Source organism: Peromyscus eremicus, chromosome 4, assembly GCF_949786415.1.
Source record: "Peromyscus eremicus chromosome 4, PerEre_H2_v1, whole genome shotgun sequence".
Taxonomy (NCBI): Eukaryota; Metazoa; Chordata; class Mammalia; order Rodentia; family Cricetidae; genus Peromyscus; species Peromyscus eremicus.
The window spans coordinates 120,185,604-120,210,836 of NC_081419.1; the positions used below are offsets into that span (position 1 = coordinate 120,185,604).

The window sequence follows — 25,233 nt, forward strand, 5'->3', positions numbered from 1 at the left end:
AAAAACCCTAGAAAGAAACAAATCTCTGAAATTTGAGAAATTCTGAGCAATGAGTGCAGAGAATAAATAAGATCACCTTGAATTTTCTTGGGTTTCTTATCAAATTTTTCAATGTACATGAAATGTCACAATAAAATGTCACACAAGTGGTCGTTTACATCTCTTCCTAAACTTTTTTCCACAACCTAAGAGAAATATATAAGATTTCTACACAACTAAGAAATTTAATGCTCCAGCTAAGAAATGTTGTTGCCCCAGAGGCCCACATGAAACCAGCCGGGAGTTCACAGTTCATAATGGGAAACACGCCGTTGCCATGACAGCAGGGCAGGCATAAAACTAACGGTAAAGGTACAAGATGACAAAGGGCCAAGGAAGAAAACACCAGCTGGAACACCACCTTCCCTCTTCTTCTGCTCACAGAGGCTGTGCTTTTGATTTGTATTTTGTGAATACTTGAATTCTACAATGGAGAATGACTTGGAGTCATATCCAACTCTGACACGACTACAACACATCTAATAAACCCCTAATGGGTCTGGTACTGAAGTCAGGAAAAGGAGCAGGTGTGAAAGCCTGACCTCTCCTCCTGCTACATCTCAGCTAAGTCTATTTCCTGTACATTCCCTGAGAACTGGAGATGATCTGGATTCAACCAGTGACAAAACCAGCTCAGGGCTCCCACAAACTACGGAAAAGGAAAAGATTCCAAGTATCTTCTTGTCTCTAAATTCCTAGAGGAAATACAAAGCTTGACCTCTCACCTCCTGAAGCCCTTCTCCTCCCTTCTACTTTAAGTGGTTGTTAGCAGTGATCAGTCTGAGCACATATGCTCACAGATGGCTTCACTGTGGATCTTGATTAAAACTTTACTCAAAAGTAGTCAGTATATAAAGAATAGGTAACGGCCTAAGTCAATACACAGGAGTGAACCTGTTTTAGGGAGCACTGTACACTCTGCACTCTCACCTGACCAGGTTTGAGTGGTCACCAACTCATGCTATCTAGTTACATAAGCCACCCTGAACTAAGTGTTCTGGTAAAGTCCATATCTAAACACTTCCTTGCAAAACAGCCCTTTTTCTGCTCTTCTCCCTCCTTCCCTGGGCTTCTTAAAGCACCCAGCACTACTAATTGCTTCTGGACCACTCACTCTTTGACCTTGATGTCGAAGAATGACCTCTAATGACTCTATGTTGGTCCTTTTCCACGTCTCTGACCTCACTTACTTGGTGCTATCCTCTCACTGCTCTTCCCTTAAGGATGCTTTGCCATGACGTTCCCTTCTTGGGCCTAGCTTTCAAACTTAAAAGCTTCATGCAGTTTCCTTGGGTGATGGTACACTACTCTGTCGCCACATTTTCAAGCTGTTAATTGAGTCAGTTGAAGATTCAAACACAGTAATATGAAATAAAAGAGATCTTAAAAACCCTTCATCTCAGGGGTAACATCTTACCTATACAGTACAATACCACAACCAGGAAATGGACATTAATATGTACTAGTTTTACACATTTATATGTGTTTAGTTTCATGAAAACTTGCCTCACTTAGAGTGACCCACTCACTTTCAGACTTATATTCCAAGGCTTACATTGGGTGCCTCTCATTTGGAGCAGTGGCTGAGGAGGAAATAGAGCAGCCAAGTCCTAACACTCTCTACAGACTTGTCTGCCACAGGAACGAACACATCCCAAGTTGGGGCAAGTAAGCTCCCAGTTTCCTTCACGAGGGCTTCCACTCTGGAATACTCTATGAGCTCCTTCAAAGCCTGCCCTTCCTGCTGTGTCTAGCTTAATTCTTCCCTATGGGAAGTCCTGAGGATGCTACCAGCCCAGCCTCATCCTATCTCCCCCACCAGATGTAAAACTTCTGGGGATAGAAAAATGAGGCCCCCCCCAACCTTTTTTTTTTGCATTCCATGGGTATGAGACAAGTGATTTTCAGTAATACAAAACCATGTGAATAATTTAAGATGAGAAAAAAGAGAGGACAAAAAAATAGCAGACAAAAAGAGTAAGAAACAGGGACGGTAGTTTGCCACAAGAGAGCCTATAAACCGGGACTTTAACAAGTAGATTCAAAACAAACCCAAAACACAAGCATGGACAAGACTACAATCTTACCTCTTCCTGCCCATAAGATTGTGTATTTGTAGACATACGCACCCTCTTCCACAGTCAGCAGGTTCCCCAGGTCGGCTGATGAATGGTACTGGACCGGCTCGGAGTTCCTCACATTTGCCAGAGGTAGGAAGGGGTCATAATCGGTGGATGACAAGTCAGCCAAGGTCAGGGTGTAGTGACTTTGCTGTGTGTATGTACTTGAGCCACAGACGCAGCAGTGCAGAACCTGAGGAGAACAAACAGGGGTGGCATTCAGTATGCCACCACCTCCTGACCCCTGACAAACTGTCCAACCCCCCACAGTGCCCAGGAGACAGGACTGCTACTTAGGAACATGTCAAAATACGGGGTTCTTTCCATTCCTAACTATTTTTGTGCTACAAGCAAGTCAGTAATAATACCTACATTCTCAGGGCACATAGAAAGCATAAGTGAGAAGGTTTCTGTTCATGTGGGATTGCACACACCTCAGTCTATCAGCCTCCAAAGGCAACACAGATGGAAGGACCCAGCCCAGGAGATGAAAGACGGCTGTGGGAAAGCCCTCACGGTAGAGGGCAGGGTGACCACAACCTGAGTTTAAATCAGTACAACGTATGAACCCACATATTATAAGGGATAATTTAATATCATTTTCAAAGCATAATTAAAGAAAAGTAAATTGAATACAGATTTTAAAGTCTCTCACTTCTCACAAAGTGAGATTTCTTAACTCCTATCCAAAGGATTTTTTCCCTTTGTGTTCTTTTAGTTTTGGTTTGGTTCTGGTTGTAAGATAGGGTTTTATTATGTAGCCTAGGCTGCCTTGAACTCAAGGCAATCCTTTTGCTCTCATGCTCCCAAGTGCTGGGATTACAAGCCTGCACCACCACACCTGCCCCTTGAGGTTTCTTTAAGGCAAAGAGATTACTAGAAGCACTATGGTTTTCTTTTCTTACTCTGAAAAACAGATCTCTGGATGCTGCAGACCCTCCTATAACATAAACAGTCCATTTTGAACTTAAGTAGGCAGAGATCACGTGCCATGAAGACTGGGGGCATTCTGATCAAACAGTAATTGTTTAAAGATGACAATCATGTGAAATGTATGTATCTTTACCTTGGCAACTACTAGCTTTCTGCAATTGCATCTGTTCTGCTTGTTCATTAATTATTCATTTCTTTCCAAATACTTAGCTTTCCATTGGTCTTTTTCAGAAGGCACAAATACATAAATGTACAAAATGTACAACATTTTGATAATTTTTAATCCGTAGGTCCACCATCTGTGCTCAAGGCTTACTCACCCTGTAGATATAATCCAGCAAGGGAGCCCGGGGTGGGTGCAGCTCCTCCAGGACCACCGTGGACACCGGGTGGAGAAGGGCATTCAGAGGCAGAGCCATGCACCAGTCCAAGAGGCAGAGGAGCAAGGACACAATAAACTAGAAGAAGAAATATATCCAGAATCTCACTCTATGTCCCTTAGGACCCACTGCATGTAAAAATAAACAGGATTGTCCCTGCTCAATATTCAGTGGACACACAAATGCAGAGTAAGTAAACAAAAATGGCTTTCATAGGAAAGAATGCTAAAGCCAACATATAAGGATGTAATAAATGACACCATCATTTGTAAAATTAGTTACCATTTTGTCTTATATTTAAAAATAACTGTGGGGGAAAACTACCTAATATGTCACTTACCTTTTTATCTGTTTCCACTGAGGAGTACTCTGCACTTGGTAAAAGAAATGCAATTGTGGCCACGAGTATCTGCACAAAACATAAAACCCAATCAAGCAGACCATGATAGTTTAGAAGCCGTATGTTAAGAAACCCAAGATGACCTTGCAACTAAACATAGCTAAACGCTCACTGGACGATAATAGGGCCAGTTGTAGGAGATCTGAAAATAATGATATGTAATGGTTTCTACTTCTTTGGTGGGAGATTGAGACCTCAAGGGAAGGAATAGTTCCCTTTATAGTCACAAAATACCTACTATTAGTCCTACATTTCTAGTGGAGTGAAAAAAAAGTTTTCAAAAATAATTATGAAAAGGTTCCCATTTGCTATTATAAATTAGCACAGGTCTCCACCTCCTGTTCCCACATCAAGCATGCCATTCATTCTCACAGGTATCCTGTTTGGATAATTATACAGTGGCACTAAACCCAACTTTACATTCTGCAGTAGAGTAAAAGGTCTATTTCACTCCAGGTCACTTCAGGTCAAAAACCACTTGTGACTCTTGATGTGATTCTGAGAGAACAAAGCCATCTCAACCAATGAAGTCTGTCTAGGGCAGGGAGGAAATGAATCTGCATCACTTCTTCTCTCTCCCTGCCATCTGTCATGGGGACAAATCAAATTTCCTCAGTCTCCACTGGATGGGTAAAGAACAGGGCTTGCTTGAAGAAGTACAGTTATAAAAACTGCCGGCATGGGTGTGCCTTATCACAGGCACCTGTGAGCTAGTCTCCACTAGGCTCTGAGCAAAGACTCCTTGGCTGTAGCCGACCTCCAAGAAGCTGTGGTTGAGTACTTCCTGTTACTCCTGCCTCCTCTCCTAGCCACCTCCCCCTCAGAGGTTAATACTGCACTGATCTCATTACTGCGGAGTAGCCATGCCATAGCAGCAAGCATGGCCCAGGGCTTTAGTCTGGGAACAACTCCTGCTTTACACAACAGCCAGGCCCCCGCCCTGCAAGGAAGGCATTAAACCAGCTGCCTACTCCTTGTTGGCACCATCCAAATTACTCTCAATGAATAAAGCCCAACCTACAAAAGGTCTCTTTGTTGTGGTTGTGTCTGCCTTTCAAACTCTCCAAGCATCAGCCTCTGCCTTGGAACACTGCAGGCTTCTTTGCACAGTGCCTAGAATTGCAGCTGAGAAGAGCCAGCCAATACCGCCTGAAAACGGGGCTCACATGGCAATTTAATAGTTGCTTCTCTAACAATTATTTGAGGATCTACAGTTAATTAGATATCAAATACATTATTAAGAAGGAAATACGGATGCTTTAGCATTACAGATAAAGGACTTACTTCGGCCATTTTTCGCGGTAGAGCAGTTTCATACATCTGAAGCTTTTCCCAGTAGGAAACCAGCAGCTGAAGAACATCACAGGCTACCTGAGCCACGATCTTGTTAGGAAACTACAAAAGGAATCAAAACCCCCAAGTAAACAGAGCAGCTCAGCAGGTGTGTGTTCTGGAGGAAGAACAGGGCTGTTTGCTCTTCCCAGCTCTATACACGTATCTCATGTGGAATTGATGAAAACTATGTCCAATTAACATCATTTGCGCATGGCCACTCCATCAATCTACATTGCTGATTGTTTGGAATCACCTACATTAATTTATAGATCTGTAGAAAAAGGTGGCCATTGTTTGCCTAGAAATGAAAAGCCCAAGTTTAAAATTCTGTATTCAGCTAATATAAATCATACTATTGACAACTTGAGGAAATTAGAGTCTATGGTTGAGTGTCCTCTGTGTGTTGAACCTTCTACACAAATGTAACTCATTCTGTCATTGACAAATTGTCATTGACAGTTCTGTAAGGAAGACGCTATCTTCATTTCACACAGAGAGAAACAGGGATTAATCAAATGGCTTCCTACCTGAGGAAATAAAAGAATACACATGTAACACACTAAGAAATGTGTAAAAGCAGACTTTAAGGACATAACCCATGGACTAGGGTATGTTCAATGACTAGGTGTGTCTCCCAAAGTTGTCTGTGGTGGCTTGAATGAGAATGGCCCTCATAGGCTAATATATGCTTCAGTCAGTAAAACTGGAAGGACAGAGCCATCTGACTTCTTGACATCAGACATACAGCTACAGGATTTGGAGTTTGCCCTGCCGGGCTTCAGTATTCCACTATTTCCTCACTATGCCCTGATTCCCCCCCCCCCCCCCCCCCCCCCCCCGCTTTGGAATAGTAAATATATATTCTGTGTCATTGTATGTTGGAAGTATTACATTTGCTTTTGTAACTACATGGGATTACAATTAAGAGATTGCCTTCAGTCTCAGAAGAGACTTTGAACTTTGGCCTTTTGAACTGTATGGAGACCATGAAAGACTATGGGAACTTTTGAAGCTGGACTGAAGGCAGTTTGCATTATGATATGGCCACTCTCATGTATGGGGGTCAGGGAGTGGAATGTGGCAGTTTGACTGAGAATGGTCTCCACAGGATTGTATGTTTAAATGTTTGATCCCCAATAGCTTGAACTGTTTAGGAAGGATTAGGAGGTGTGTCCTTGTTGGAAAAGGTGTGTCACTGGGGGTGAGATTTGAAAACCCCATGCTATTCCCACTTAGATCTCCCTCTACCTCATGGCTGCTGTCTCAAGATGTGAGCTCCCACCTGCTGCTCCAGTGCCATGCCTGCTTGCTGTAATGCTCCCTGCCATGATGGTCATGGACTCTAACTCTCTGAACCTGTAAGCCCTAATAAACTCTTCCTTCTATAAGGTGCTTTCAGCATGGTATCTCTTTATAGAAAATGGAAAAGTAACTAAGACACCGTCGGATTATTTATTTATTTACTTATGTATTTATTTATTTTGTGAGGTGGGTGCCAAAGAGGTAATATGTGCAAAGTCCTGGTCATCACGCTGAGTATACGTAAATGGGATGAGGACACCTGTACTTCCAGTCTTAGCCAGAACCTAGAGGCTACACTGCTAGCCACACCTTACTATTGACAGCACATAGCTTGTGGATGCCTGTGCTGCTTAATCTAAATCACATGAGCATTCAGAGGCTCTTCACAGCCTTCCTCCCTCATCTAAACTCCAGAGGACCTGACCGCCACTGGCCTCCTACCCCACTCAAGCACCTTGGGTGTTTCTGTCCTAGGGCCTTTGTACTTGCTCTTCGCTTTACTTCAAATTTCTAGTTCCCAGGTCTAGTGTAGCTGGCACTACTATATTGTTCAGATCCTCACACAAAATTTCATCATCTCCATAAAGCAGTCCACACCTTCCTGAGCATCCATCCTGTTTCATTTCCTCCACAGGAGACGGTAATGCATTTTACTGTTTTCTCCCATTGTTACCACTGTTGGCAGGGATAACAGTGAGGTGTACACGTCATGTTCAAGGGGAAGAAGAATGAATGTGTGCTAATAAAGCTCTTAAGAAGCTGGACACAGACAAGGGGAAAGAGACAAGAGCTGTGGGAGACATGACCAAAAGCCTTAGGGCAGAACGGGGGGGGGGGGGGGGGGGAGGAGATGCGGCAGAGAGGAAGTGGTAGGATGGAGGACTGCAGCTCTGGAAGGATACAGATGGAGAACCGGTTTCCCTCTAGAGGAGCAGCACTATGTGTGTGCCGTGGAGGCACAGGCTCTGAGGCAGCTAAGGATCCGGAGAAGGGACTGCCAATGGGGCAGCAGTCTGCATACACAGTGAGAGAGGTGAAGGATGGTAGGGATAAAAGAAATCACTCACTCACCACTGGGAAGGACTGAGTGTGCCAACACTGAATTAAAGGCGGAGAGCTGAAGCATGAGTACAGCAGGTGAGTATCGCCTACACTTTCTAGAAACTGGGGTTGCTATGGAGCAGGCTGTGTCTGTCTAGTGGGCCAGAGTAGTCAGACCTACGCACCGACGGTGGAACGATCTGGCACTATGATGGCACTCACAGGGCAAAGGCACAACACATATCACTGGATTGTTTACCTGGTGCCTCATGTTTTCCCTCATAATTACAGGAATGTGGCAGACATTTTGAGAATTCATAAACATTCAAAGAAGTAAATCTGTTCATCTGTGATTCTATTCCTCTGATATTATCAAACCTTCTAAATTAAATAAATTATTTAATATGTATAGGTGTTTTGCCTACATGTAAACCGGCACCATGTGCATGCCTGGTTTCCTTGGAGGCCAGAATAAGGTATCAAATCCCCGGGAACCACAGCTACAGACAGTTGCAAACTGTGGGTGTTGGGAACTGAACCTGGGTCCTCTGGAAGAGCAGCCAGTGCTCTTAACCACTGAGCCATCTTTCCAGGCCCAAGCTATTATCAATTTCTATCTCTCTTCTATACTATATAGGAAGTTATACATGTCTAAGATAGCATCAGATTATTAACAGTGTTCTCAAGTACAGGCTAGAGCTAGGGAACAAACTTAAATGTGTATGTTTAGGTTTCAGAAAAGGAAAAAAATTGAAAAACATCTTAGAATTGACAAAATGGGGTATTTAAAAATGAATTGAGATCCATACAAATCAACAACTTATATCCAGTATTTTTTCCTCTGTGGTTTGGAAGTCAGAATCCTGTACACTGAAGTTATATAAAACCCTAGGTAGGCATGAGGCCAGAGCATCCTGGTTGGACCTAGCAAGGATCTCAGTCAGTCCATTTCCCTCATCTGTTAAGTACAGGTAACAGTGTCACTTCACCTCCTGAGATAGTTCCCAGGATTAAATATGATGGCAAGGGCCAGGCCAGCCAGAGGAAACTGTGCCATGTGGCATCATTGTTTATAATTCTTACATTCTTCATCAAGGGATTAGAAGCAGGTACTTGCCCAGCTTCTAAGATACAACCAGGTGTTATACAGGAGGGATGGGGGATGAGGTGACAGGGAGTAAAGGACACAGGTGAGGAACAAGAGGTACTGAGTTTGGTCATGCAGGGGCCAGACCACAGTGTTCTATTCCAAGGATGAAGAACACTGTGGGTTGATCAACTCATGGGCCAAAGAAGACAACACACAGAGGGCAAACAGGGTTGCCACTGGTCTAATAACAACTGCCTAGAATCTGCGTAATCATTGTTACTATCATAGCTTCAAGAAGAGGAAAAAGGGCCTGGACAGATGGTGCAGAGTTTCAATTCAGATTCAGCTGAATCCTCCTACAGCCTGAATAAGCTCCTTCTATCTCCTGCATATCAGTTCCCTCCTTCACTAGTAAAATGGGAACACTTCCCTTGCCACTGAGAACTCCCACAAAGCCCTCGGCACAGTGCCTGGCAGAGACTCACTGGTTCTGCAAATTTGATAGTAAGAGTGCTAATTATGTCTACTGTTTCTGCACAGGAACCAAGAAGGGCGGGATGCAAGCTCTGCTTTAGGAAGCAGCCTAACTGCACAAGTGAAAGTTCAATTATGTCTTTTATGCCACACATATCTACTTTCAATGCTGGCTCTGTCACTCATGCCCGTTGCCTTGGACTTGTGAGTGGATTTCTCTGGGACTTGATTTCTTCTGGTGTAAAACAGGGACTCACCTTACAGAGCTATCACACAAACTCTAAAAAGTATCTAGAGATTACCAATATCCTAGCTTCATGTGATGCTCAACAAACTGCACATCTCTCAATAACAAAGCAAAGAAGGACAATGCCCCCAAATGCCTTATGTTCAGACAGCAGATGAACACCCAGGTTCTTAAGAGGAAGCTGTAGGCTCCTATCTCAGTCATGCCAAAGAGGTCACAGCTTGAAACCTCACTTTCTTAAATCCTGAGATGTCACCAGAAGAGACCCAACTGGCCTAGGCTTGGTCCACAAACAGACTATAAATGACCCAAGAACAGCTGTCAACAGTGAGGCAGCCACTGGCAGCCTCCCAGAATATTTATCACGGCCCTCAGAATGGGGCTTGTAAGCCACTGTCACTGTCTCTCTATAACACAGGGAGCTGCAAAACAGACTAATTAAAACTAAAAGTGGTTAAAGTCCTGGGAGAAAGTTTAATGTCAACGAGGCATTAAGAAATGGGAATACCTTCAACGTCACACCTATCACATTGATGGCATCCTTCACCTGAGGATGGCTGGCACACTGTGTAAGCTCTTCACAGATCCAGACCCCGAGGGAGCAAATGGCGATGCATCTTTCAAAAGAGAAGCAAAAGGAGGAAAATACTCATGAAGTTCAATATATTTTTTAAAATGACAAAATAAATCTATGTATTCAAAGAAGCAACAATTATAGATATACTAACAGAATATTTCCCTTGAGAGAAAAGAAAAAAAATTCCAGTGGGCCAGTTTTCAGGATAAACAGAATCACCAGTGCTAGTTAATACTTAAATATTTCATGAAACAAGTGGCAGATTTTCTATTAACTACCACAATCCATGTCACCCATTTTTATTGACTCTAAACTGTTATTGTTAAGATAATTTTGAGGAAGAACAAAAGACATGGAACTTAGATTACTGAAAATTCCCTTATAAAGTGTATAGTATACATGTCAAATGTAAGACAAACACTATATTTTATTTTAAAGTGAATTTCAAAATAAATACATTTTTACTATTATTTCTTCTAAACACCATGCTAGTATGAGCTATTCTTCAAAGAAATGTGACTTTCCATAAATAAAACAAATTAGGGGAAAGGAATTACAAAGATTATTTGATAGGCATGAGAAGATTTTAAAAAATCAGATATATTCCACAAGACTTTGAGTTGAAAACCTGAGTAAATATTTTCATTTTTTGAGATGAAATCTGAGGGGCATCGGGCTTAATAGGGCAGGGGATGTCAGAAGGTACTAGAAAATTCAGTTATGGCTGTGTTACATTTGGATGTTAGGAGTTCAATATCTAAGCCTGGCTATGCAAGAAATTCATTAAAAGGCCAGGTAAATAAACTGAAAATGATCGACAAGCAGTTATAGACTGACTAGAATGTGTGAGACATGCAGAAAGTCACAGGGAAAGGCTAGGCTCAGACCCAGTCACTGGGTCACTTTAATATGCAGAAGTTAGGCAGAGAAGGGGTGTTAGCACAGGGGTCAGGAAAGGAGCAGTTGCCAGAGGAAAGCAGATTCTGTTGCAGGGGACAGGCATTGTTTAGAAGTGGGTAAAGGCAGACTAACTTCAAGACTTAAAAAATCATAGTAAAATCTCTAGAACAACCTTTATGAGAACTGAATGGAAATCTAGGACAATGAAATTGACAATGGAAAAGAAAAACTAAAAGCCAAAAAGGAAAAAAAAAAAAAAAAAAGCATAGAAAAGAGGCAGGAAAAAAGGTAATAAACAGGAAAATGCTTAGGAGTTCCAATTAAAAATAAAATATTAAATAAGATAAAAACACACCCAAAAGATCAATACATATGAACTAAATAAAGTCTCCATTAAAAGACAAGGAACACACAATTTATACAATCATAAAATCCAGATACATACAGCTTTTTCAAAGAATCATAAAAAGAATACAGAAAAGCTATTTGAAAAGATAAAAAGTATTATACAGTATAAAATCAGGAGCAGGTAAAGTGGTCTCTAAAATAAAACAAACCATCCATAGAAATAAAGAGGGCCATCTAAACATAAATACATTTGACTCACTACAGAGATAGGACAATTCCAAATGCCTATGCAATTAATAACATCATAGCCATTGACAAGAATTCCAGGAAACAGATTAAGGTACAACAACAAGTGGAAAGCTTTTAACATACCTTTTAGTAAATGATCAAATTAATAAAAACAAAATAAAGTCCACAAGGAACGCAGAATATGTGAACCTCTGTAAGGTTACATCTGGAACAGTATACCCCATGACTAAAGAACAGTGTGTACATTCTCTTCTTTCTCTTTTTAAGTACAGTGTTTTTCACTTTTATTTTATGCTTATAGGAATTGTGGCTGCATGTATATTTGTAGTGCCGAAGGAGGCTAGGAAAGGGCATTGGGTCACTGGGGACTGGAGTTACAGATGATTATGAGCTGCTATGTGGGTGTTGGAATTCAAACCCAAGTCTTCTGGAAGAACAGTAAGTGATCTTAACCACTGAGCTATCTCTTCAGCCCTTATGTACATTCTTTTCAAGAATATATGGGACATCTGCTAAAAATGACTACACATGGAGTCCTAAAGCAAATATTAACAACTTAAAATACAGTCATCAAGCACACATTTTGATCTACACTGTAATTACTTGAGACAAAAAAAGATAGAGGGTGGAGATGGGACAGTGGTTAAGAGTACTTGTTGCTCTTGCAAAGGACTGGGGTTCAGTTTCCAGCACCCACATAGTAGCTCACATCCATGCATAACTCTAGTTCTAAGCAAAACACTAATTCACATAAAATTTAAAAAATAGGTAAGTCTAAAAATTTTTAAGATAGAAATAACTATATATTTGGAAATTAATAAAAAAAAAACTCCTCATGAGCCCATGAAGGAATCATAATGAAAAGTAGAAAAAAAGTGGAATTAAAAAATACTGCATATTAAAACTTAACAAGATTTAGAAAAGGTAGCCCTTAACAACAAACATGAAGTCTTTAATGCTAAAGGAGAAAAGTTAAAAATACACCAAGTATGCATTTTTAAAAAGCAACAGAAGAATAACCTCACAAACAGAAGAGTATAAAGAAGGAGCCCAAAGCTGAAAATGAAAACAACTCGGGAGAGGAAAGACAAAAACGAACCGTTTGACAAAAACAGTAACAGTGAAAATCCAACAAGACTAGCCTTACAGCCGGAGAATACACAAAATATTTAACAGCAAAGATGAGATGGACAACTTCTTGGACACTTATGCTAGTGAGATCTACTAATACACAGGATACTATAATCCTACTGCTGCAAAAGATATTCTGAGTGAGGGAAGAATACATTCCTTGTTTTGTGACTCCCTTTCGTGACACCCAAACAGGGTGAGGGCTTGATGGGATTAGAAAATTATAGACTTTTGACATAATATAACTTCCTGAACAAAATATTACCTGAACCAGAATCTATAAATCAAGATGGGGATATTGCTGTGGGATGGTCTGTATGTCAAGTGTGTTGCTGATTGGTCAGTAAATAAATCACTGATTGGCCATTGGCTAGGCAGGAAGTATAGGCGGGACAAGGAAAAGAATTCTGGGAAGTGGAAGGCTGAGAGAGGGACATTGCGAGCCGCCATCAGGACAAGGAAGATGTAAGGTACCAGTAAGCCATGAGCCATGTGGCAAAGTAAAGATTAATAGAAATGGGCTAAATATAAGAGTAAGAGCTAGACAATAACAGGCCTGAGCTAATGGCCAAGCAGTTTAAATAATGTAAGAGTCTGTGTGTTTATTTTATAAGTGGGCTCTGAGACTGGCGGGACTTGGTGGCGGGAGCTGGAGAGAAATTCTCCAGCAACAGGATATCTCATACCCAAGTTTAGTTTAATGTTAGCAAACTGGTAACGCATAGTTTCTGAAAATGGCGGACTAGGAAAACTGGACTAATCCATCTACTGAAGGTAAGCGAAGTTCAGAAAAATATAAATGTTAATAAACTTTAAAATCAGCAGAGTTTACAAGACAGTAAAGTTATGGACCAGGACATGTGCTAATTGCCACGAGGCAGTCAGAGGCTGAAGTGGCCTTACAAGGTTGGAAGTTGAGTGAGAGGTGGATGTTCTCCTCTCTCAGCATTCCCAGTTTTGGCCTACACCTTGAGAGGAGAGGGACGAATTTCTTACCATATAGCTGGCCTAGAAAGCCCCCTATCTTGGTCACAGACTGTAGCAGTCTTAGCTGCTTGGTAGAAACACCCAAATGTTTCTACACATTGCCAAATGTCTCGAGGTACAAATGAGTTTAGAATCTCTGCCTGAAACATACAGCTTTTATGAACTGTTGCTTTACCCCTCCCTCTTTCTGAAAACATCACTTATTTCTAATCTTGCATTTTATGTAAAACACAGTATACGCGATCTTACTCTTCATCTTACTCTTTTCTCTAGTAATAATGACATTATAAGCAGCTAAGCACAGCATCTTTCTGACATAATGCTTACTATACATTTCATTGTGTGTAAGAGAAATGGAAAGGGTTTTTTTTTTTAAACAGTAACTGTTTAGACATAAATGTGCATCTTAAAATTCTAACATAGTTTACCTCTTGTTCATCATTTACCTTGCACATTCATTTGGTTCCTCGGTAGCATTCTTCAGTAAAATATTTATGAGGTAATGCTAAAAACACAAAATTCAGTAAATGAAAATGTGATGTCATTGTTGGTTTCCCGCATGTGCTGACCATGTCACAGGCACCCTGGAGCTAGTGAAAGGCCACGGAGTTCGGGCAGCCCTTCTTTCAGAGAGAACTTGGCTCATCTTAGCAAGTGCCTCTCTGGGTAACTGAGCCAGCCTGCAGCACAGCATTTCTAGGGATCCAGTGGAAATCAAGCAAAGCATTTGAGACTTCCAGATAGGAAAATCTCCATTTTATTTTGATTGGATTACACACTGCACATTGAATTACAGATTATAATCAAGGTTACAGATTGATTGACTGGTGCCTGGATTTTCTGTTTGCTTCAAATGTCAGCTGAAGACAGAAAAAAAATGCTTACTTTTATTCCCCAAGAAATAATTTGGAATTTCAGGTTATTAGTAGCATTTAATCAGGCCAGCAATGGGATTGAATATTTAGCTTACTGGAATTATTTCTTATAAATTCATTTGCTACACTAATGCAGCATAACTAAGCTAACAGAATTACTACAAATGATGATTCATTACATAATTATGATCTCTAGGAACAATAAACAGAACTAATAAAAAAACAGAGGAACAGGGCTCTCAGGTCTAATTGCAATATGCTGTGAATATGATACATTCACAGTTCATACAACTCATTTCTGAAAACGACTACTGAAACTTTCAAAAGAAACAGCAAATGTCAGGGGAAAATAGATCAGTGCATAGGATGGAAGACGGTGATGGAACTCCAGCCGTAGATACTAAACTCAAGATTCAGCTATGTACCTTGACATCTTCAGTTCCTGGGATGACCTCACTCACTTCTGGCACGGACTGCAGCAGAGGGATCTCCCGGTAAGTATTTGGGAAGCAGACGAGGGAACCAAGGAGTGTGAGAGCTTCTGAACGGGGCACCTGCACACAAGAGGGAAACACCGAGTTTCTTTACACAGGCTGGAAGCTTGAAGAACACGTTTTACTTTGTTCTGGTTTTGAGAGAGAATCTTTATTTTTCCTTCTAGATATGAAGCACTAAACTATTTATGGTTATTTTTCTGGTGGATGTTTAGGCACGAGAAATTTGTCTAAATGAAGAGGCAAATTTGCAGGGAACGGAAAACATCTCTACATTTGATGTAAACAAGTGTTATGAAAACCGGTCTACAGACCCATTCAGAGTTAGAAATGCAAACAGCTCTGTCCTGGCTGTTTAAAATCAGTTCAGTGTTTGTGATCTAGACAGAGCAGGGTAAATGAGAATGACCTAGCATTGTTTTTCAAGTAAAAAACAAGGGCATTCATAAGGAGGGGAGTTGGAGAGATGGGGAAAGAGTGGTGCCAGCTGGGAATGGAGCAGTGGCATCAGGGAGAGAGTCAGAAGCACGTGTTGTTTCGTTTTTAAGTATGAAGGTTTGCAGTGACTGCTGGAACTGTTAAGGTTCGCTAAAGTCAGGCATGGTAAGTACTTTGGCTAATGACCTCCATGGTACACACCCAGTGGACACCTCCAGTCTCAATCTTATCTGACCTTAGAGGCATCTGATACAGCTCACAGCTCCCTTGCAGTATGAGCACTTTTATCACAGGGCTTCTGGGGCACCTTCCAAAGAGACTGACAGTCACCCTCGCTGCAACTGCCCATTTCTTTACCACCTAACTTTGGGGTGTTGGTAGTAGTTTTTGTCCTCTTCACTCATAGATCCAAACCCAACCAAAGAGCAATATAGACCTGGGGCTCCCTGCTGTGAGCTGCTATACAGTATTCCATGGCATGTAAGTGCACATTACTATTTTTGCTCTGTTGTTAATGGATATTTGGATTGGTTCTAGTTTTGGCTGTTAAATATGGCTGCTGTGTGGAAGCACACACTTCTCTCTTTAGTTGCCTGGGCAAGCAGGGATGTCTCACATTCCTGATTAACTGTGATACCTAAAAACTCTGGCTGAGCAGGTGTGTTCCATCCAAGCACCTCTCATCAGGTGCACAGCTTTAAACCTCGCATTTACACAGGAAAGCAATTCAAAGAATCATTCTCTCTTTTATATAACTGTTATATTCATATTCTCTCTGTTTAAAACACCATTTGGGAAAGCTATTGTTTCTTCATCACTGAGGTATGACAGATAAAATTATATTTAAGGCAATGGTTCTCAACCTGTGGGTCTTGGCCCTTTTGGGGGTTGCATATCAGATATTTACATTAAGATTCATACCAATAGCAAAATTATAATTATGAAGTAGCAATGGAATAATTTTATGGTTGGAGGAGTGGGTCACCACAACACGAGGAACTGTATTAAAGAGTTGCATTAAAGCATTAGGAAGGTTGAGAAACACTGATTTAAGGGGTATAATATATGTATGTCTGTGTACATGGTTAAAAGTACACACACTGTAAAATGAAAGCTACAATTAAGCTTTATTAACCCAGCTATCATCTCAGAGAGCTGTCCTTGTCCATGGAGGAACACTCTCTTGATAAATTTCAAGTTTACAATATAGTATTTTTAACTATGATCATCATTTTGTACAAGAGGTTTCAAAAACTCACCAAAACTTTCCATACTGACCAACATCACCCCATTTACTCCCCAGCCCTTAGCAAACACCAGACTACTCTTTGTTTGTGTTCATTTGACTTTTAAGAGTTCACATGTCACAGAGATGATGCAGGACCATGTCTGGCTCATTTCCCAGGCAAAGTGGCCTCTGGAACCACTCATGTTGTCAAAGAGACAAGATTTTTTAAGGTTGAAGAATATTCTACTATATGTGTCACATCTGTTCATCCACATATGTACACACTGTAATTTGTTACTCTAACTAGCTAACTGAGAATAATGCTGCAGTGAGCATGAGAGGCAGCTCACCTTTCCATATGCAGATTCTACTTCCTTTGACCATATATCTCAGTAGAATTATGAGATCACTTAATGGTTTTATTAATCTGTGGAATATTCCTTTACATTGTGTGGATATATGTCACTGTGATTGGTTTAATAAAAAAGCTAAATGGCCAGTAGCTAGGCAGGATTTTCAAGGCAGAGAGAATGCTGGGAAAAAGGGCGGAGTCTGAGGGTCTTGAGCCAGATGCAGAAGCAGCAGCATGGAAAGTACAAATGAGGTAAATGAGCCTGGAGACAGCACATAGATTAATAGAAATGGATTAAGTTATAAGAGATAGCTTTAAAAAAAAAGCCTAAGCATCAGCTAAGCTTTCATAATTAATAAGGAGTCTCTGGGTGGTTATTTGGAAGCCAGCAGTCCCAACAAAAAACTCCGCCTACATTAATCTTTTAAGGTCATTCTATTTTCAACAATGGCTGTACCAATTTACATTCCAACCAAGAGTACACAAGGATTCTATTTCCTCCATATCTTCAACACTTATTTTCCTTTGTGATGACAGCAACTCTTAACAATGGAAATTATTATCTTCTGGTCTTATTTTGCATTTCTGATTAAAGATGTTGAGTATTTTTTTTATATGCCCATCAACCAATGTATGTCTGGAAGGTTACTTTAAATAGCTCACTTAGGCAAAAGATCCATGTAGACAGGGAGCTTACCATGTGTGGTGCTATACCATAAATGGCTGTAGCATGTTCTACAGAAAAACTCCTAGCAGGTAATAAAATTCTAACAACATATGATTCTCTTGCCTGGGTCTTGTAATTTTTTTTCAGTGCCAACTTGAAGGGTTAACCCTTAACAAGAAGGTTCTTTGGAGATGATTTCCCCAAAGCCAGAAATAAAGTGAGAAAAGTTGTCACATATTTATAAAGAAATTCAACATTTTTCTTCCTCATTTTTTCCTTTTCTTATTCTTCCCTTTTGTTCTTATCTCTTTCTTTCTCTTTATTTTTAAATTTAGCCTTAGAAGAAGACATTAGGGCATAAAACATGATCACAAATTATCAAGTACTAACCACCTCTCAATGGAAAGTGAAAGATGAACCATGTATCAGATAAAATTTAGCATCCTGACTACTCATACTGACTTCATGTAAATCCCTGACAACTACAAAATACTCATCATCTTTACAGGGTTTGAGGGTGGTAACTCACTAGATCAATAGTTTGTACATACAGCACAAGTGGAAAAAGGACTTTAAACAAGTGCTGTCCCACAGTCCTGAGACACTGCCTGAACAGTGCAGGGAAAGAGGGTGGGCATAACTTCCTCTTGTGGCCCCTGATGCTCAGTAAGCCCATTTGCTTCTAATTTAGTAGAATAATTAGTAGTACAACAATTTCAGAGTTTTCCCACACATTAATATGACTATATACCATTAAAAAAAAGTATTCTAATATTCTAAGGAAATATTTTCGGGGATAGGGTGTATCTCAGTGGTAAAATGCAAGTTTAACATACAAGAGGCCCTTGATTTGATCCCAAGGACCACAGACTTCTATTTCTTTCTATGAGACTCACAGCAACCAAACTAAATTTAACAAAACAACAACACATTACTTTGAACATACACTTCAAATTCTCTCTTTACTGCATTTATGTCCATAATGCCATTTACAGGCAAATACTAATAAGGGTCTGTAAGACAGGCCCTGCTTTCGTGTAAGTGTGCTGACATACTAGTGGGGATATGATTTCTCACACTTTGGCCTTTTGATGAAACGCCTTTCCAGTACCAGTATGTCATCTTATCCTACAATTTCACAGATCAGCTGCCAGGGTATCTACTCTGAGAGCCCAGTTTCACATTGCACTAATGAGTCAACACCTGTTAGAGTGGAGAAATCTGAGCCTTGTTAGCAATTGTGAAGTCTCCCAGGAGCTGGGATGCTGAACATTGTCATACTCACCGCCAACATGTCTGTACTGAGGACCCTGGCAGCAGCAGTGATAAAATCCCCCACCAGCATTGAGAAACCAGGCAAACCCAGGGAGAAAAAGCGGGGTGAACAGTTTCTTATAATAGTGTTTAAGACATCCTGCAAAGGAAAATAAGAAAACGCAACTGTAATTTTAAGAACAAAATTCTAAAGTGGTTTCTTTGTGTACATGCATGACCACCATAACATAGCAGAGCATGGTGATAAGTTTTTAAACAAGAGTGCAGGGGGTGCATAACTCCAATGGTTCCTGTACACATCTCTTCCAACAAACTGTAAGATGACTTATCCAAAACCCATCCTGTGGCATTGAGGCTCACTAAACATCTGTCCTGTATCCCACTTCACAGTGGTCTCCTCGGACAAGCTACAGAACTGCTGAGATAGACATATACATAAAACCCACAAACACCCATAAAATAAAAACTGGGTTCTGTCTTCAGCTTCAACCCCCAGAGGCTAAAGTATACTATTAGTGAATCTTACAGGCAAAGAGATGGAGGTTTCAGGCACTAAGAAATAGGAGTGTGGGCAGTGCTAAGGTAATGCTCTTCTTACATGCATGAGGTACTGAGGTCAGGGAGTTGCCACAGATCTGATGTGCCCAGGAGGTGCAGACACAAAGCCAACAGCAGCCATTTGCCAGAGCTCAGCATCAGGAGCATCTCCCCGCCAGCTCTCCATCCTGTGTCCATAATGGACTCCTGTGGAGGGCTGGCTGCCCCCCAACCCCCAGTCCCTCATTCCCGCCTGTGCCGGATCAGATCCACCACAGGACAGTGTTCACACCATCATGGCCAGGCCCCCCTCTAAAGCCATCTGTGTGAGTGTGTGCATGTATAAGTGGGATTAGAATGAAAACTACAATCTTCTTTTACACAGATTCTAGCCAGGCACATAAATCAAACAAACCCACCACAATGAAGGACTTCAGTTATGTGACTTGCCATCATGGAACCGATAGTGTCAATATACAAGTAAATAGCAAAACATAAGAACCTTGGCTGTCCGTGTGAGTATCTGAATAAACCCTTCAAAATAGTCCTGACAACTATTAAATTAGAGCAAAGCATAGCCACATGCTAATTTCCAAAGTTATCTTAGGCCCTTCACAAGATTCACCTCATTCCACAACTTGTCTTCTTAAACACAACTTGTATGTGGTCACAAAACATTTTCCCAAGACATTTTTCTTAGAGTAGAACCATTTAATTAATTCATTATTTATATAAATATTACTATTTCTATGCTTCAAATGATCATAGAATACGTAATATTTTAGTGTTCACATACGATAAGCATTTAACTTAAAACTTAAGTTTTGGCATTTCAGTCAACTTTTTCTTACACAAAAATGAACAGATAAACATGATTTACAGATAAAGGTGAGGTAGATAGATAGATAGATGATAGACAGAGATATAAAAGGAAGGAATGGAAGAAAAACCAGAACCAAGGTTTTTCCCCAGTTAATATTTAAGCCTGCTTTAATCATGTCCTGCAATACACTTTAGAGTCCCTATCAGCCAAGACAAACATTCTCTGAGCTGAGCAGATGGATGCTGCAGGTTAGAAAGTGTGTGGTAGACTTAGGCTCCAGGAGTGGAACAAAAGATCTACCTTTTTCATAATTAAGCCTCTGATTAATGCCCTGGGCTCCTCACCACACACCTGTAATTACTCACAGAGGTATGCATTGTGTTGGGGCCTTGTCTCAGAATATCAGGCATCAAGCTATCCAGCAGCAGATGGAAGCACATTTCTGTTGACATATGCTGCAATGAAAGGATTCGTGCAAACCTGGCTAGCAAGGTAGCAGAATGCCATGCATCTGAAGATTAATAATGCAAACAGCCATGATGTTAGCTTTGTTATGTTTGCGTTAATTCCATCTGTTGAGATGAGGAGCTAAAACCCTGAAGCCTATGGGTTTTTTAAATCTTTAGCACACACTAAACTAACTCAAATGAGCCATTTTCACCACTGGAATTTAGAATTTTGGTTTAAAGATGGTTTTCTGGAATAGGTTTTTGGGAATTGGGAACTGAATCCTTTGGCAAGCTGAAACTGTAATTTGTAAAACTTGCTTCATTGGTACATATGCATAAAGACCTAGAAAAAAAAAAAAACTACGTTCAGAAGAAACTACAAACTTGTCACTGGTGCTAACGATGGCAGATACACATGTTGTTGAGATAAAGTCACAGGGCTCACCCAGTCCCTGGACCTGGGCCAGTGACTTCAACCGAACCTGCTTCTATGGGCAGAGAGGGGAAGAGAGGGACAGTAACAGATGGCAAGCCTACCCTACTTGCCACCCACGGAAGACGGAGCCTGTGGGGACAGTGTGCCTCTGCTGTAGTCACCAAAGACAGCACTGGGGCAGGTTAATGCGGGGGTTAAAGAGGGGGCCGTAGGACCAGTCAGCCAAATTACCGCCACATGCTGGCTTACTTTGCTTATCTACACTGAAACGGAGCAGTCCAAAGGGTCTATCTTTGAGATAACACTTTCAAATTAGGAATAGCCACATGGTACTCAGGAGTGCATCTGCCATCCATGTTCCCAACAGAGGGCCATCCATGACGAGCTCCATTCATTTCTAATTCATAGAAAAATCATTCTTTCGCCCCACTCCTCCACCTCGAGGTATTAAGGTCAATCTTTGGAAATATAAAACAAAATCCTCCAGCTTCGGCTAGTTTATTCTCAGTCAGACAGAATGGCAGTCACCATACACCCATCACTTGAGGAGCAGCTCTTATGCCCTTGTACTACCTCCCTCTAAAGCATGACTTGCCTAATATGTGTTTCCAATAGGTGTTTCACTTTTTTGAAACTTAAAGTTACACTGAAAAATGATTACTTTCTGTCAGAAACAGAATATACTCCTTAAAACCAATATAATATTAGCAAGCAAATGATGCCAAATTTCTTGCTAAAAACATCACTAGCTGCCAGAAGCTCTTAGTTTGTGACAGGCACCACTCTTTGAAAACTGTGGTTTGCAATGCCATGGGGCCCACAGGAGTCCACAACGGCCCACAACCTCCACCTTGCCTGAGAATGTCATAAAGACAGACTCTGATGGGGGAAGGGGCTGTTATTCTCACCGTGTGATTCCTTCTCTCAAGGCTGCGTACACTAAAACCACTGCTGGGAAATTTTCCTGTGTTCAAACTCTCCCCATGAAGAACCCTAGAAGTGGGGCCACAAGACCTGAGTTAGAGATTGTGGGCTGTCCCCAAAACAGCATGTTTCTGTCTTCCCTAAGAGGGGACGATTCCTCCTTAATTAGCAGTAGGCAGTGGGATGCAGATAGGAATACATGTTTTATGGAGGCTTTCAACGGCCATGCAGAAGTAAACAGTGTTGTCAGCAAACAGTGGTTTTCAAAAAGGAAGGATTTTTACTTTATAGAACTTACTTCATAGGTTTAGTTTGTACAATTTGCTGAACGAATGTTTAATGATTTATAGAGGAAGGGTATCTTAAAACATTTCAGAGATAACACAGACAAATCTCTTTGATCATATATTACCCTAGAAATTAAAAAGCTCCAGCAATTGGTTCCCTAAAACAACTTCTTTAACAAGCAATTAGAGACTGTGTATATAATGCGGGGGTAAAAAAACGAAAGCAAAATCAGGAACAAGATCTTTAGGTTTTCTAAGCTTCATCCTTTTTAGGAATTCTAGAACCTACCTCAAACAAGTGAGTCTGGTAGCAAGAACTGGTTTCTTCTGTACATTCTAAACAGACTAAACAAGACATTAAACTAAACAGGCTTAGTGGTAAATGGAGTCTGGAACAGGACTCAGGTTTGTTCTTAAGTTGACTAGGACAGAGCAGACAAACTGTTTTTGCTGGAAAGAAATCACCCTGTGACTGTGGCCACACGGTGAGCAGGACACACAGTGGCATTTTCTCCTGTTTAAGTGATAGGTTCACGTGTGAGTTCCATGTTGAGCGCTTTCGAAAGCTAGACTGTAAGACGATAATTGTGGCTTTGCAGCTTACCACAAGGTTCAGGCTTATGAGAAAGCGACTGGTGAGAACATCTGTCTCTTATCACTGATCTTGCAAAAAATCAGGTAATTCAAATAGAGGCGTGTTGTTTCCTCTCCTCCAAAGCACAGTTCTATAAACACAAACTACATCCAGCCCCTCAAATGAATCGCCTTAATTGAATGCTATGTACACAGTAACTGGAAAAACTATAAGTGATAAGGAAAACATATGGTGACGGCAGCACAAATTGGCTTACTCATTCTGCACAGGGCTGCTTCTTTAGTTCTCTTATAATTGACCTTCAGAATGATAAATGTGTAAAATAATTTTGTTTATTACAGCGCTAAACCTTCCAACAATTACACAAAATGAAAATTTAAAAGGAAGGATTCCTTCTGGAAGCATTTCCATTGTTTACATAATTGCACAGCTATAATTTAGTGCTCGTGTTGTTATGGAAAATAAAAAAGGGCCATTACTAGACATTTCAATTCAAAATATTGCACAGTAGTGGCAAAAATGGGGGCAAATGTTCACTTTAGCACAGTTTAAAATGGATTAACCCTGTGTGTCTAACATCTCGGTCCAGCATTCATTGAAACACAAATGTGCAGAGTTACCATCCTTCCTGCATTGGCGATGCCGTGGCTGTGCTTTCACACCAATCACATGTATATTTTTCACTTAATATTTGCTCATGACCTAGCAGATGATGGCTGTAACACAATAGCCAGCCATCTGTCTCCCAGCCTTTCTTTGGAGGACTTGTGACCGCTTCTCCAGAGCAAACAGATCTGGTTATCCCACCTAAAGTCACTTAGGCCCTCTGTGAGGCTAAGCAGTCATCAAGAAATAAAATCTGTGTGTGCAAAAACCATTTAACTCCTCATTTGACTTTTCCCTTTAAGAAATGCAACACAGTAAAATGATTTCATTGCTACTTTCCAGGGCACCTATCTTTTTTTCTAGTGTAGACCACAAGAACCTTTTATTTGGTACCATGGGAACTCTTGGGATTTGTGTATCCCAGAAACCTGGGTAACTAAAAAGACATGACTCATTCAACACTTGGAAATAATACAGAAATACTTTTCACATTAAGTGTGGACATAATTTAAATTAACAACAGCCACAATCACAACCCTTTAGTACCTTCAGGACACATTTGCAAATGTCAGCTATTGCTGGACGTAGCTATCCTAATAGATCAGGAGCCTTCGAATTCTAGACCTGGCCCTCTCTTCTCTGCTAGTGGCTCTCTGCTCCCTCAGCTTTGAGTATAAGAACGTCATTTTAGAGACCATAAGCTGCTATCTGACCTCTGGTGACAAAAATAAAACCTTGTTCTTTATGCACCTCCCATCCCACAACACCCCATCAAAGCATAGGAGAACACGGCACCAGTTTGAAACTGCAAATTACTCTCTAGATCTGAGCCAAATGATGCGTGGTATACGCCACACGTTTTCTGTGTAAATGGCCAAGTGGGATGCAATTGATTTGGAGAAAAGCAGCTGATTTTCAAAATGTGACTTCTGTGACTATTGCTAAAGCCCAGAGAAAATGGGCAGACTAGAGTAACTGGGCTCAGTGGCTTGAGACTCAAACACGTCTTGAGCTCTGTGCCCTGCGGAATGCTGTGACATAGAGTTTCCAGGACAGTGGCATGCACAGCAGAAGGGAAGTGGGGTGTGTGAAAGACATCTCTGAAGGCAGAGAACTTCTCTGCCAGTTGCACAGTAATGACTGGGCAGGGGGCACAAGGCAGCCTGCAAGGCCAAAGGAGGCATCTCAAAACTTGTTTATACCTGCTTTACAACTAACCCCGCATCTGCCAAGGAAAGCTCTCCTGCCTTGGAAGAGCAAGACCAGCAGCTCTGAAACACAGTATATAATTTTATTTTATAGTGGGGTTGGAGAGTCACCAGCCCTGTCTCAAATGCTGCTTCTTTTTTCTATCTGTAACTTTATTAAATACTTCATATGTAATAAAATCCATCCTATAATGTGTACAAAATAGCTTTTAGTGTAGTCCCAGAATTGAGCAAACATCACCACCATCTAACTTGAGAACATTTTCATCACTCCCAAATGAAACCCAATGTCCATTAGCAGCCACTCCCTGCTTCCCTCTATCCAAGTACCTGGCAACCACTAATCTGCCGTCTGTCTGTGGATTTGCTAGCTCTGGGCATTTCAGAATATGGAATATTAGAGTGTGTAGCATTTATATCTGGCTTCTGTCACTTAGCATGTTTTCAAGGTTTACCCTGTTTTATTTTTCGTTTGTTTTTGAGATA

At 40.9% G+C, this 25,233-nt stretch overlaps 1 protein-coding gene across 2 annotated transcripts in view; it reads right to left on the minus strand.

The window, feature by feature from the left end:
- Positions 1-25,233, minus strand: part of Ralgapa2 (Ral GTPase activating protein catalytic subunit alpha 2) — a 275,792-nt gene that overhangs the window by 103,058 nt on the left and 147,501 nt on the right. For both annotated transcript variants that reach the window (XM_059261570.1, XM_059261569.1), the window contains exons 24-31: positions 18,893-19,021; positions 14,854-14,982; positions 14,000-14,058; positions 9,870-9,978; positions 5,157-5,267; positions 3,813-3,881; positions 3,413-3,550; positions 2,169-2,352 (exon numbers count right to left, since the gene is read on the minus strand). In XM_059261570.1, coding sequence (XP_059117553.1) covers positions 2,169-2,352; positions 3,413-3,550; positions 3,813-3,881; positions 5,157-5,267; positions 9,870-9,978; positions 14,000-14,058; positions 14,854-14,982; positions 18,893-19,021 — 928 coding nt within the window. The remainder of the gene's footprint in view (positions 1-2,168; positions 2,353-3,412; positions 3,551-3,812; positions 3,882-5,156; positions 5,268-9,869; positions 9,979-13,999; positions 14,059-14,853; positions 14,983-18,892; positions 19,022-25,233) is intronic.